The sequence below is a fragment of the Heterobasidion irregulare genome (genome assembly GCF_000320585.1).
Source record: "Heterobasidion irregulare TC 32-1 unplaced genomic scaffold scaffold_10, whole genome shotgun sequence".
Classification (NCBI taxonomy): Eukaryota; Fungi; Basidiomycota; class Agaricomycetes; order Russulales; family Bondarzewiaceae; genus Heterobasidion; species Heterobasidion irregulare.
In genome coordinates this window covers 386,149-400,441 of record NW_009258206.1, presented here as the reverse complement: position 1 = coordinate 400,441, position 14,293 = coordinate 386,149, and the positions used below count along the sequence as shown (strand labels likewise).

The window sequence follows — 14,293 nt, the reverse complement described above, 5'->3', positions numbered from 1 at the left end:
CGGACAAAAATCTACAGAAATGGTCCACATGTCTCAGTAGAAGGGCCTGATTTTGCAGAAGGTCCGATTAAAACCGCATCAAAACAGGGCCCGTCAAAACAGAGGTCACCCGCGGGCCACGTCGCATCCAACAACTCCAACAATTCGAGCCTTCTAACAACTAGATTTATCACGAATGTCATCCTTTGTTACCACTTATCTGACAACTGACAACAGCACACAACAGCGTGGCGTGATGACAGAAAAAATATTAACCTTGTCCAAGACACATGACATAATAACTAATACTATCAATAATATAGTGCTCGGTAATTTAGGTGTGTTCGGTAATAGCTCGAGGAGAGATAGTTCAAGGAATACCTGTTTGGTAATATCTGTTTGCTCACTTGAACTAGCTAATCTTGTCTGATTTGCATGGAAATATTTGACTGAGGTAGCATAAGATATGTCTACACTGTAAAACTTTCTCCGGGGACAGATACAGTGTCATCGCTGAACTGCAGAACATCGTCCTCGTCGAGCGCGACAGTAAAGTCACGCTTGACGAATTAGGAACTTGGTTCAATCTCCGCCAGCGGCCCGTTTGGAAATATCCAGAGAATGAAAGCAACATGTAATGGACAAGCGGAGAGGTCGGCAGCTACTGGTTCACTGCTGAAATAGTCCAGCGCCTGCTAAGCAGATTTCTTTTTTGAGGCCCATCGTTATGAATCCGGCTATAACGCAACAGTCAGGGAGACTGGACATGCTTGAGTGCGGCATCTACGTAGGACCGTGGATGTCCTTCGATCTAGGGCCCATCTAGCTGATGCCGTTACACGGTTTGATGTAGAGGACAAGCAGGAGGCAGAAGTAGATGCGATAACACCTGATCCAGGCGTGCCATGCTGATGATATCGCATAGCATTCGCATAGATTCGCATAGCCTGTGAATTGATGTACGTAACACTCACTCTGACTGGACATTCCGCCGAGTCTATCATCCCCGCTAAACGGCCCGGATCCAATGGCAGGCATCTATGAACCGACCTCCAGAGTACATGAAAGGACTGTTTGGCACTTGTAAAGTTGAGCTCCTTCCACGGCCTTCATACATCACACATTTTTTCGAGATGAACTCTTCGACTTCAGGGAGTATTGCTCTGCCTAACCCGGAAACTCCTCTGGCCTTCCTCCCCCCTACTCTAGCAGGCCAGTTCGAGGTTTCTAGATATCTTTTGGTTGCAACGTGTGGGGTAGGTGCCAAGAATATCCTCTTAAGATGGTTCAGCGATCAACGTGATATCTTTCAGATATTTTCTTGGGACGTCCTGACCAATGTCGGAAACGACTTGAAGCTCCTGACATAATATCGATTTTCCTTGCCTACATTCGTCTACTTTGTGTCAAGGTAAGTATCGTCGATTTAATGGCACGCTGTCATGCCCTAAGCGCAACCATAGAATAGCCGCATTTGCCTATATTGTCACTGGAACAGTGTTTACAAGTGAGAAAAGTCTTTGCATTTGGAGTGAATTCTATACAATTTATATCCTATATAGTTGGTGCAGTCGGCGACTGCCAAGCCCTGCAAGTTGCCATTGGTTGCTGCTTTGCAGTAGCAGTTCCTGCAACCTCGCTTCTTTTTTTCTTTCGTATTCGGGCAATATTCAACAGCGACAGGTTCATCGTTGCTTTCTTCACCTTCATGTGGTTGGCAACCCTCGCTGGGTCGATAACTGTTCCATTTGCCATTACCGGAGGTCACATTGCTCCTACCAATTACTGCATTAATACGGGTGTCAAACCCTTCAGCTCCATTGGCATCAGTATCTCTACCGTCAACGACACGTTGGTTTTTTTCTCTATCTCATGGCATTTGCTTCAAACGACATCGTACGACGAGACCTTTCAAGGTCGTATGAAAACATTCTTCGGTGGGAAGGGGCTTCCCGCTTTCTCGCAATCACTCCTTCAAAGTGGACAAGAGTATTACTTGTGGGTTTACTCATGCCGACATCGCATTGCTGTTGTTGATGCCTTTGTAGGATCACTGTTGGCGGCAATATCCTGACCATGGGTATGATCCTGGCCCCGCCTTCTCTTCGTCTTCCATGCCATGTTCACTGTGCCGAATGTTGCCATTGGGGACTCCATGGCATGCCACATCTTTCGCGATATCAAATTTGGTCGCATCAGCTTTAGTACCACCATTGGCAATACAACTCTTCCCATGTTCGCGGCGAAGAAAAATCTAAGAGCCAATACTCTTTATGATACTATCCAAACGCAACCAGAATCACAGTCGACTTCAGGTACAGAGACTACACCACATATTGGCGTTCACATATCTAAGACTGTCCACCAAACGTCAGACATACCGATGGCGGTTATGTTCCCTTCCAATAGCATGTCTGAGGAGCTGGATGACAAAGTAATGCCTGCAGAGCAGTGAGTTATATACGCCATTACCTATCGTTTCACTTGATTGATCGAGCCCCTCTGCAAGGAATTGACAGTGGTGCTTCAGATTGATTTGATAAATAGCTCGTTTTTTTTTCTTGTTTCTGACGGATTTCTCATTATCGGATATCTATTCATGTATACATCGAGAGGTAGTCTGCTATGGGTAGTGAAGTACACTGTATCTATGAACCTCTTCTTGAATTGCGTTATTCGAATGAGCATCACAAGTCAACATTGAAATTGCACGTCTTCAATGTTGCTATTCAGCGACAGTCGTTTAGTGCAGATCAAGGCAAGATAGCGATCGGCTCGGGCATGAGATATTTGTAGATATTCAGTATGCCCGGATGATCTGATAATTCATGTTCAATCAGCGTCCGCCCAATAGTGCAGCATTGTGATTGCTAGGTAGCTTTCTTTGAAGGCGGCACCGAATTCATCAGCAAACTGGGAGGCGTCTGTCCGAAGCTGGACAGACAATGCCAGAGCCCCAGACACCTTCAGCGAGTCCCCAATTATACAGACACAGTGTCTGCTGGACTGATGCTTGCCGGAGCTGCCTAGACACTGTCCAGCTGCTAATATTTTGGTGCTCCGAACAAAAAAAGTATCTTGACAGCCTCTGAGCAGCTCTGACTAGTTTAGAGGCTCTTGTCAGATGTTTCCGGTAGCAGATACTACACCCCGACAGAATTTGTAGAATATGAAAAATCTCGTGAAATTTGACCAAAAACTGTATATATTTGTCGCATTTGAACACCGAACAATGAGATCAAAACGGCAGTAATCAACAGTCTAGAATTAGTGAAGTAATTGTGAGGTGGTATTACGGAAGGAGAGAGGTTATAAAATGAATGATATGGGACAGCGAGTGACATTAGGCAGGGCGGAAGGATGATGTCATAGAGAAGAAAGAATTAATCATTGATATGGTCTAAAACGGAGCATCGTTAGACAGGAACAAAACGGAAATAAGGAGTACAGACAGCGGTGGCCCAGGGATGCCAAAGTCTAGCTTGAGTCCATAGTCGGTTCGGCCAGACTTCCGTTGAGCCGCTGCAACAACTTCTGGGCTTTTGAAAAATCAGAATAAGAATAATGATTAGCTCCACACTCACAGTCCCTTTGTTGCCCATCGCTGACACATGCACTGGTATGTGGGTCCGAATGTTGGGTGGGCCTTCAAAGTTTGAATGAGTCCTACGATTGCACCGAAGTCTTTTTCATATGCTTCTTTCGAGAAGTCGATAGTCTTGTGTATGCCGCCCTCCCATTCCTCCAGACAGTTCTTGATCTATTTGCATAGATATTAGTACATTAGTGATACAGACATGGGAGGAGACCTTACGACACAGATTAGTAGAGCCATTGTCCTATCCGGAACAACATCTTTGTATGTTTCTGGAAACAGGATACCCAAAGATTTCTTGTCGAAGTAGAAGAATGTGTGGCACAACAACATAATTGCTGGATGCCCGAGGTTTAGGATCATGCCCTGAAAATACATTTAGCTTATGGTGTACGACACAAACGTCACTCATATTTGTGTCGCAAGGGCCATGCATGAACTTCCCATCAGTAAGTAACTCAACAACCCGCGCACGAATGCGAGCTTGATATCCGGCAGCGTCCAAGTTCTCAGCAAGGTCGGAGGCAGAGAGGAGATTGTAGGATGTCTGTACAATCAAGCGTGCAATACGCTTGAGCTCACCTCGGAATGTTGACCCATCCTCATGAACCTGACAAACTATAAGAATCAGTAGTATAGCGTATGTGACCAAAACATACTCCTTTAATCATATCGTGATCCAGCAGCTGACCTGCAATGTCGAATATGATAAGCAAATAAGAGATTCACGAGACTACACTAACCTGGTGGCAATAGCTGTACCCTGAAGTTCTGGGTATACTCTGCGACCGCTTCATATATAGATGCCGTCGAATGCCTTAGAGAAGTCTCGTATTCAGGGAATGGGTCGATGGATGCCAGCCATTTACGGTGCCTTAGGCGAGCCTGAACAATTACGTAGCGCCAGTGCGATGGAAGGGATCCGAGTTTCTTCAAGTCTCTAGGGTCAATATCTATGGCCGATTTTTTGCGTGGGTGATTGCGCTGGCGCGTGTTAATTTGAAGTGATGAATGAGCTCAATGAAAAGATCATTAGCAAGCAGTTACATAGAAACAAAGGAACATATAAATTCTGCCTGCGACAGGCATTACCGATGGTGTCGACATCCTTGTAGCGACTTGGGTAAGTTGATTGACATCTGGCGCTCTTGGTGTGCCATTCCGGCGCTGATGCTCGTGAAGTATATCGGTGGGCTGCAGCTGTCATGTCTGAGGTGCCTAAAGCAAAGTAATCAGCACAAAAAAGAATCAAATAAACAAAATTGCAGACCAGTTGGGATGTAATTATCTCACGCAAAACCCCACCGCCACGTTCTGTGACCACAGCATCAGTATGTGAAGCTTGATGAGAGTGCTGGGGGCTGCGTTGCGATCCACACGTCTGCTGGTTATCTGCATCATAATTATCATGGCCATAGTTTCAAGATAGTTATAGCCAAAGAAACTCACTATTAGTGTTCGTTTTCCGACCATCATCCTCAGACTCTGAACCCTCCATTTCCTGCTGGTTCTCCTCAATATCTTGAAGGTGATCTTCGGTATCCTCATCCTCGATCTCGTCCTCATCCTCAATTTCATCCTTACCCTCAATTTCGTCCTCACCCTCAATCTTGTCCTCGTCATCCTTGTCATCCTCATTAAACTCTTCAATACTATCATCCGAGGCTTCACTGTCTTTGTCTGTATGCCTAGAGTTCACAGGTTGCACCGGTAGATTTGGCGGCCTCTGAATCGGAACAGGTATGGAGCACGGTGCAGGAACAAATGCACCGGCATTATATGCCGGAGTTCTTGCAGCGTAGGTCGAAGGAAGTGAGTCAACGTCGCTAGAAATTGCACCATGAGTATGCTATTATGATAGAAACAACGACAGACCTCTGTGCCTCTTTGCCATTACTTGAATAGGCTGGTTGAGGTTGAGGTTGAGGTTGAGGTTGAGATTGAGGCTGAAGTGTTGTAGAAGGGGAAGGTCCTCTAGATGTGGCAAGTTGACGATGATGAGGCATTGCTTGAAGACCTATCAAATAGGGATCAATCTGTGACATATGAACTGAGCTCGAAGAGAGGGCGCTTCACAAGGCAGGAAATTTGGGAGGAAATCCAAACCCGGGCGGAGGGCCAAGCGCTCTGTCATCAGCAGGGATCCGAATGGGAACTGGTGCTGGTACAGTATGGGTAACTAGAGGGTTTGGAATCTCCTGGCCTGTAACAGGTCCCAGAATAGACTGAAATACAGCATTTATCACAAATTTGTGAACGATAGATGACAAGCTTACTTTTTTCTGGCGGCGCTTTCGCTTTGCTAGTGGTGGAGCCATTGGATTTTCGGCAATCCTCTCTGTGTCGTCTAGGCCTTCGGGAAATGTATGACGGCTCACTCAACGATGCTTTGGCACAAGGAGAGCTTCTTCAATATGTTCTCGTTGGAGATTCTGTCCACCTTGACCTCGGTTGGCCCTAGTGGATTGACGTTGGGCCTCCATGATTGGAATTGCATCTGCTGCCGGCCGCTTCTTTTGCCTTCGACTTGGTTGAGAGGCAGATACTAGAGAATCAAGGGTAGTCAGAGATGCACGAAAGGGTAATACATAGAGTAGTCAGCACCTGCGTCAATGTCCATTGACCAATCCATCGTAGAATTCACTGTGCGATCTGAGAACGATAAATAGCAATATAAGGACGGACTGAAAAGCAGATGGAAGGACAAGAGATGATTGTGAGTCTTAAATATTAGATAGAACTACAGTACTGCTGCACGCGACATGAAACAGAAGAATGGCAACAGCCTGTCGATTGAACACTGCAGTGCGGTTTCTTACTATACATTGACAACATGGCGGAGAACAGCATGTGAAAATGACTAAGTCAGCAGGTTGTAGATCTCCCAGTTAGCATACTTATTAACAAAAAATTCGCGAGTGAAATGGAAGCTATTCTGGGCAGTCAAGCGAGGATCAGCCTTGGCTCCATAACGAGGAATCAGTTGAACCGGTGTACGTATCTGAGACAGTGGAATAACATCACCAAGCAGCGAGCTGTCCGCACGAACGGCACGCTTCACAATGTACATTCCCGAGCTCGCCTCAGGTGACAGGTGGCTTGTCCCAGAAGCTGCAAATGACGTTTGTGGAACAATATCAAAGCGGTGGCCGTACATGAGGTATGGGTGTGGGTGTGGCTGCGACTGCCCCGTGGAGAAGATCAGATGGAAGATAAGGCAAATTGACACAATAGAATGACCTTGAAGGAGTCATCAGCACCAAGTTTTATGACGTGAGCAGAAACCAACCTTTCATTGTGGATAAAGGAGGCCAAATGGCATCACTTGTGTTGGCAATAAGCGCGGTGTCATGCCTGCCGAATGGCCAGTCTGCCGATCTTGGACTCGCTTGAATATTGTAAGGATTTGACATCTCATGCCCTCGCAAGGGCTTGACCTGCACATAAGCGTGTGTCCAAACGTCAACATGCGAGAAAGGAAGCAGGCAATTTGGTTGTGAAATTCGACGTCCACCGATAGCATGCACTTGCTGTCCAGCCTGGAGCCGCAGCACATAGTCTGCAAGGGCAGGTCGAAGGTCTGGAAGCTGGAAGGAACTGGTGAGATCATCCACGGAGACTGCAGACAAGCATGGTGTACGATTAAGGTGAAATGCGGTAAATGGCGTCATGAAGGTGCGAGGAGAGCTGCTGGTGGTGTCGATCCGAGATTTCCACATAAGAATGATTGCTGCCTTTGCAAACAGGTCCGTACAATGTCGACGAGGGCCGGTCAAGTTCTCTACAGGATTAATCACTGATTTCCAAAGGTTTTCATCATCATCGAGCTTGTCGTCATCAGAGTCATGACCAGAATCCTCTGACACATAGCTGCTACTGAAAACAGCGGCAAGGTCAATTCCCGCGGACTTGATAGAAGTTGCAAGATCAAAATGACGACGCCGCTCTGCGCGATCCATAGCACGACAAATCTGCGAGTCAAAATCACGATAGTTGCTTGCGCGAAATGGCTCCTTCACAACTTCAATGTGCGCGTGCTCTGTGACATCGGCAGTCCATTGCATTAGCGCTCCCATCGCTCTGATACTCGGTACAACACTCTACATTAGCTCAAGTTTAGGGATGTTCCAGTGCATGATCGCCTTCCGCTTGCCACGTCTTGCGCCGGCATCAACGATAGCATGTTTATGATAGTGAAATTCAGCTAGCGCATCCGAGATTCGACGTATGATTACCTCGTCAATCTAGGGGGCTTGAGCAAGGTACCGAAAGTCCATCAGAGCACGGATTGCGACAAGAAAGCTAGGTAGAACAGCTCCTGCGATACAAGCAACAAAATAACGCTGTATATCACGCTGTTCTCTGCCAGTGACCTGTTTTAATGTAGAGATACCATTTTCGAAATGTCGAAATCCGACTTGTAGCTAGATGATAGAAAAGCGAAAGTCCAATTCGGAATCACCAATGGTATTTCGGCACCAATGAACGTCATGATCAAGGAACTGTTTGTGCCATTGATAGAGCAGCTCCGGCGTGAGAAACAGAGAGGGGTCAGACCGTGCCCAGTCCGACCAAAAAGGGGAGTCTACGCCATTCAATTTTGCAGCCTTCGCAGCTGGTACATATGCCTCAAGATCCTGTGGATTAACACGGCTATTCAAGTCTTGAATCTGAGCCAGCGTAACTGACGCAGTCCGAGAAAGGTGACGGAAGGGATCGCCGAGCTGTTTTGATGACGCAATCGTGACCGGTGAAGACTTTCCGCCCACAGCAGCAAGTAGCTGACCTTCTGGGTTATCAATGATATATGCAGCTAAAGGAGTAAAACAAAAACACGAATAGCCACGAGGATCTGTCATCATACGGCCATATCTTGCGGCTATCTTCAAGTCCTCAGTGACAATGCTCAGACACTGATGAACTACTCGGCTCTCCAACGTCCCGCGAAGATTTTTGGCACATAGAAATTTTGGAATGGGAAGGAGGGCAAGGAGTAAGAATGCATGATTTGACGCTTTCATGCGAGTGCCGGCAAAGAGATTCGCAAGCGAAAGAAGGAGCGGGTGAGCCGATCGATTGCCTGTTCCAGCAGTGAGCGTTGTCTTATCTGACGAGAGAATAACGCCAAGTAACGTAGCACCCTCGGGCAGTGTCGACTGTCGAAAGTTTGAGTAAACGGAGTACCACAGGTAGAAGATCACATACCTGAACATCCCAAGCACAGTCACCAGTCATGTACTCGCTGAAAACACAAACAAGCCTCTCTACGCTCTGGTAGACGTGTCGAGGCACATAGTCAATGCTATTTGAAAAGGGGGGGTTTGAGAACAGCGCTTCAAGACAGAGAACACTGTTCCTCCGAAACAATGTCATCGGCTGCTTTGTAGGGTATCCGGGCTGAGATATGGGCTCAGAAGTCCAACGAGGAGCTTCCGGTAGCAGCTCGATCTTTGCACGGAGATCTTTCATTGTGCGAAACGAAAATGGTCGAGTTTTGACCTAATGAGTTGATCAGCTTCATATTAAACCAGAAGAGGTGAGACGTTGATGAGCATGCACCCGCGCTAGGGTCCGAGGGAGGTATTCGCAAAGCTTTGGGGAGATACCGAACAGCGCTAGACAAGTACCGAAGACGCCGACTTTTACCGAACACGGTCGGTCCCTACCCGACCGACGACAAGCCACCGAAGGATGTTCGGCAGCACTTGGGTCAGTTTGCCCACACTTCACGTACTTACCATGACCGCATAGGAGTGTTACGATAAGTGTTTACGAGATCGGAGCCAGTATTCCGTATCGGCCGATGTCCTCCGTGAGTCGGTCGGTCCTTATCGCTTATCTTCCTGACTTCCGCATGGTCGGTCAAATGCGATCTTGCACCATTGCTTGGCCACCCTGGTCGTACGATACCTCTTCTTTATTTTTCATTGGTTCTCCAACGCCTGTTCCGTCTACCTACGCTCGGGCGATGGATCCCGAACGTTCGGGATTTCGCCATCGCTGATTAACTTTTACCTTATCACCTTCGGAACCCATATGGACATCTCACCTACCTTCTTATCTTCTCTGATCGCTAAGGCTTGGCGCCCATTCGACATCTACTCTCATTTCTTGTTTAATATTTTACTTAGAGGCTCTGTTTACTATAAAAACCTACATACAACTCTGGAATAAACCAGCTTTCGCACCCCACAGTTCAGAGCTCATTCGCACTCGTCTCAACCATCGAAATCGTCTTCATCGACTCCCGAAAACTTGTCATCCTCGTCGTTCGGCCTCATTCGCGTTCGTACTCGTCACTTCACTCGTACCCCCATCCTCCCTTGTATATTGTCAGAGTCCCGTGTGGCTCTTGAAGCGCGTAGTTGTCGGTCGCGACACTACCTTCTCGTTACCGACCGAATCCCTGACTCGACCGACCGAACGTTCGGTCGGTGTTCGGCGCAGTCCCGAAACCGTGCGGGCGCTATAATCTCATACTCCCCATTGCTTCTCAGTATGCCATCGATTTCTAAAGTCATCACTAACAATTCCTTGTGTATTAGATACTAGCTCCAGCACCCCCTGCATTAGAGGTTGTTTTGGTGTTGTGCTCGGCACTTAGAGCCACCTCTAGCGTATCATTTTGGAGCCCACCGCGAGGGGTTAGTATTCAAAATTACCTCAAGGAATCTACGTCGCTTGTCCCGACCAACAGCGGAGCGCGAAGAACGACAAACAGTTATCGACAGCTTCAATACTCAGGAAACATCTGCCGACCGAAGTTTGTTCGGAGACGCCGATATAGTCCCGGAGCATCTATCCCACCATCACTATCTTGATCTTGAATCCTCGCCATCGCTCTCGCCGCCACCCGACTCCACTTTCTTCTTAACCCCACCTTCGTCGCCAAACCGATCGCTACTCCCGCTGATTTCCCCCATCCTCAACCTTGCGCTCTTAGAACAATCACCCCCGTCTCCTAGCCCATCTCTCCACGACTCCATCTCTCCGTTAATCCCACGCAGCCCCGTCTTCTGGACGCCGACCATCCGACCGACTTCGCTAGAACGCTCCTTCGAACCAGCGACTCCATCCCCGATCACCTTAGCAAACAATACCTTCTCCCCCACCTTTGACTTTCTCACTATGGCGACCCCATCCATGCCCGCTCGTGGAGATCGAACGGCTCCGACCTTTGACCCCCATCAACCCCGCGAATTGAGACGATATTTCGCCGATCTGGACTTCCACTTCGTTCGGTCTGCGGTAGCAGACGAGCAGGAAAGGAAGAAACACGCTTGCCGATTCCTGGACGTCGACACCTGTGAGCTTTGGGAATCGCTCACCACTTTCACCGACGCCACGAAGACATTCAAGGAGTTCGGCGAAGAGGTCTACAGACTATACCCCGGATCGGAGGAAGAGCGCAAATGGTCGGTATCAGATATGGACAAGCTCGTCGGCGAAACGAGCAGGGTCGGCATCTTGTCTCTCAGCGAACTCGGCGACTATCATCGGCGATTCCTGGCGATCACGGTATTCCTCCTCAGCAAGGCACGAATCTCGGTCGCCGAACAGGGACGCGCCTTCGCTAGAGGATTCCAACCGGAGCTATGGGCAAGAATCTCTCAACGTCTACAACTCAAGTTCCCCGATCATTTCCCAGACGACCCGTACAACCTCCAGGACATCCACGACGCGGCCCGATTCGTCTTGCACGGCACCACATCCGCCTACAGCACTACGTCTACCGACATCTCTTGAGCAGCCCCCGCTACGCCGCCCACCAACACGATCAAGGCCGAAGACCTGGCGACCATGTTCGAAAGACTCACCGACACCTTTGTCAAAGCCATTGCAGCTCAGGGGACGTCCAGGCCAGCCGATCGACCATCCCGACAACCAGGACAAGGCGGCGACAACTGCATGTTCTGCGGCAGTCCCGAACACTTCATGCGCGCCTGTCCCGAGGTCACCGAATACATTCGGATCGGCAAATGCAAGAGGAATATCGAGGGGAAGGTTGTATTGTCAAGTGGGGCATTCGTACCCAGAGAAATCACGGGTAGTAATCTGAAGGACCGAGTTGACGAATGGCACCGCAAGAATCCAGGCCAGTTGGCGACCGGACAGATGATGTTTACGGTAAACGCGGCGCCGACTCACCCGATGACGATAGCCTCCCGTCACGATTCACCCTCATTGCTGGATGTCACCCCAACTTACCAACTCACCGACATCCAGCGAATTGCGAGCCTCGAACGCGAACTATTCGCGCTCCGAACACGGGGCGCAAGGGCACGCGAAATGGCGCAGACAGGACGTTCGGCGCCTACCCCTTCACCGGCTCCCGAACGACGAGCGAGGACCGAAATTCCCGAACCCGAACCCCGACCAACCACCCCGACTCAGCGACCGCCCCCGGTACCAGCCAAGGACGATGCTCCGATCCACCCATACGCCAAAGCCCAGGACGCCACCTATGCACCACCGCACGAACGCAACATGGGAGCCCCGGCGAAGATACCATCGGCTAAGAAGGACGCTCCGGCCTACAAGACTACGGCGCCGATCTACGACGAGAAGGTAGCAGCCGAGGTCTACAACAGGGCGATGGCCACTCAGGTGACGCTTACCCAGCGCGAACTACTCTCCCTCTCCGCCGAAGTCCGTTCGCAGGTCAGGGAAGCCACGTCGGCACGCCGATCGCCTACCAAAGACGCCAGCAATGTTCGGACCTTCTACCAAGATGCCGATCTACCCTATGCCATCGACGATCTCGAACCACCGACTCGACCGACCGTCTCCTCCTTCGTCAATGTCCTGCACCAACCTGAAACACCTCCACCTGGCGCGATCATCATCCCCGATACGTACGAAACATATCTGAAGAGTCTACAGCCCGGTCAGGTTCCTCTGCCGTTGATAGTTGCTAAAGAATCTTCAGCCCTAAGGTCCATTGTTCCCCTCGTCGATCACCAACAGGAAGTCGAATGCATCATCGATCTGGGTTCACAAGTCATCGCCATGTCGGAAGGCATTTGCAATGAACTGGCGCTCATCTACGACCCCGAAATCGTCCTCAATATGCAGTCGGCGAATGGCGAAATCGACCGATCCTTGGGCCTCGCACGCAACGTCCCATTCCTCATCGGCGATATCACCTTGTACTTCCAAGTCCACATCATTCGTAACCCAGCCTACGACGTTCTCCTCGGTCGGCCCTTCGACATCCTCACTGAAAGTATTGTCAAGAATTATTCAAACGAAGACCAGACGATCACCATCAGTGACCCAAACACGGGACGACGAGCCACCATTCCGACGATTAGATGAGGACCCCCTCGAGTCCTTCACCGAAGACAAGCGGGTTTTCGCGACTCGATGAATTGATCCGAGATCAAGGAGAAGTTGCACTGATCATTTCCACCGATCATGATACCCCCAATTTCCCACTTATTGAAGCGTCCTCAGATTTCCATTCTCCATCTCCCTCTCGTCGCGATCTTTGTCTCAAGTACATTATGGCCTCCGATTTGGGGCCCGAAAATCATCTCAAAAACAATCTCGATTCCAATATGTCGTCCTTATTTTCCTCAGTTGTCCCCGGTTTTTTCCATTCCACTAATATCGCCGACCCGGTCGCCATCTTCGCCGCCAAGCGCAAGTACAAACCGGTTGCACAGAAAACACGACCAGTCTTGGCCGACCTCCCCGAAAAGTTCCGAATCGTTCGGAACATCTTTGGTGACCCTCTCGCTACCCTTCCGACGCTGACACCGAACCCCCCACCCTTCACGCCGACCGGCAGATACACAGCCGAACGACGCGACCTCATCGACAAAGTCCACTCAGACGACTTCCTTTGGCCCGCCGAACGACAGCTCATGCACCATTTCATGTGTCTACAAGAGATGGGATTTGCCTGGGACGATTCGGAACGCGGACGTTTCCGCAAGGACTTCTTCCCACCAGTCAATATGCCAGTAGTCGAGCACAAGCCCTGGGTTCAGCGCAACATTCCGATTCCACCAGGCATCTACGACGAAGTGTGCCGACTTATCAAAACCAAGATCGCCGCTAGAGTCTATGAGCCGTCGAATTCGTCCTACCAATCGCGCTGGTTTACAGTCGTCAAGAAGACGAATAGCACCTCCACTGGCACCAAACTCCGAATCGTTCACAGCCTCGAACCCCTGAACGCCGTCACCATCCAGCATTCAGGTGTGCCCCCATATACCGATCAGATCGCTGAACAGTTTGCAGCTCGCGCTTGTGGCGGCATTCTGGATCTCTATGTCGGCTATGACGAATGAGGGCTCGCCGAATCATCTCGCGACTTCACCACGTTCCAGACCCCATTCGGCGCCCACCGACTCGTCACCCTGCCCATGGGATGGACAAATTCGGTCCCGATCTTCCACGACGACGTCACCCACATCCTCCAGCCAGAAATCCCAGACACCACCATTCCTTTCATCGACGATGTTCCGATTCGGGGCCCACCGACCCGATACGAACTTCCGAACGGCGGGTTCGAGACGCACCCCGACAACCACGGCATACGACGATTTGTGTGGGAACACTTTCAAGGCCTCAATCGGGTGGTTCAGCGGATGAAGTACAGCGGAGGAACATTTTCGGGACACAAGGCGACACTCTGCGCAGCCGAAATCACGGTGGTCGGCCATCGCTGCACGTACGAAGGAAGATTGCCCGACGAGTCTAGGGTAGAGT

At 49.7% G+C, this 14,293-nt stretch overlaps 7 protein-coding genes across 7 annotated transcripts; 5 read left to right on the top strand and 2 right to left on the bottom strand.

The window, feature by feature from the left end:
* Positions 1–1,687: 1,687 nt before the first annotated feature.
* Positions 1,688–1,904, top strand: HETIRDRAFT_174231 (uncharacterized protein; the record flags this gene model as incomplete). Its single annotated transcript, XM_009552380.1, has 2 exons — positions 1,688–1,830; positions 1,886–1,904. The coding sequence occupies 2 exons, from the start codon at positions 1,688–1,690 to the stop codon at positions 1,902–1,904; spliced, it is 162 nt and encodes a 53-aa protein (XP_009550675.1).
* A 1,475-nt stretch (positions 1,905–3,379) lies between these two features.
* Positions 3,380–9,043, bottom strand: HETIRDRAFT_118599 (uncharacterized protein; the record flags this gene model as incomplete). The annotated part of the gene is made up of 22 exons (XM_009552379.1): positions 3,380–3,518; positions 3,564–3,739; positions 3,794–3,940; positions 3,978–4,121; positions 4,157–4,192; positions 4,234–4,265; positions 4,318–4,590; positions 4,667–4,792; positions 4,868–4,966; positions 5,024–5,300; positions 5,345–5,400; positions 5,450–5,591; positions 5,743–5,777; positions 5,851–5,927; positions 5,953–6,119; positions 6,199–6,226; positions 6,472–6,814; positions 6,864–7,654; positions 7,679–7,818; positions 7,968–8,076; positions 8,132–8,730; positions 8,780–9,043. The coding sequence occupies 22 exons, from the start codon at positions 9,041–9,043 to the stop codon at positions 3,380–3,382; spliced, it is 4,200 nt and encodes a 1,399-aa protein (XP_009550674.1).
* Positions 9,044–9,653: 610 nt separating this feature from the next.
* Positions 9,654–10,046, top strand: HETIRDRAFT_327111 (uncharacterized protein; the record flags this gene model as incomplete). Its single annotated transcript, XM_009552378.1, has 1 exon — positions 9,654–10,046. A coding segment is annotated over one exon (393 nt), but the record flags the coding sequence as incomplete, so codon positions are not given.
* Positions 10,047–10,270: 224 nt separating this feature from the next.
* HETIRDRAFT_221042 (uncharacterized protein) lies at positions 10,271–11,113 on the top strand (the record flags this gene model as incomplete). The annotated part of the gene is made up of 1 exon (XM_009552377.1): positions 10,271–11,113. A coding segment is annotated over one exon (843 nt), but the record flags the coding sequence as incomplete, so codon positions are not given.
* Positions 11,114–11,374: 261 nt separating this feature from the next.
* On the top strand, positions 11,375–12,892 carry HETIRDRAFT_327647 (uncharacterized protein; the record flags this gene model as incomplete). Its single annotated transcript, XM_009552376.1, has 1 exon — positions 11,375–12,892. The coding sequence occupies one exon, from the start codon at positions 11,375–11,377 to the stop codon at positions 12,890–12,892; it is 1,518 nt and encodes a 505-aa protein (XP_009550671.1).
* Positions 12,893–13,134: 242 nt separating this feature from the next.
* Positions 13,135–13,872, top strand: HETIRDRAFT_52585 (uncharacterized protein; the record flags this gene model as incomplete). The annotated part of the gene is made up of 1 exon (XM_009552209.1): positions 13,135–13,872. The coding sequence occupies one exon, from the start codon at positions 13,135–13,137 to the stop codon at positions 13,870–13,872; it is 738 nt and encodes a 245-aa protein (XP_009550504.1).
* HETIRDRAFT_326732 (uncharacterized protein) lies at positions 13,860–14,120 on the bottom strand (the record flags this gene model as incomplete). The annotated part of the gene is made up of 1 exon (XM_009552375.1): positions 13,860–14,120. One exon carries the CDS (start codon positions 14,118–14,120, stop codon positions 13,860–13,862), a length of 261 nt encoding a protein of 86 aa, XP_009550670.1.
* Positions 14,121–14,293: the final 173 nt, after the last annotated feature.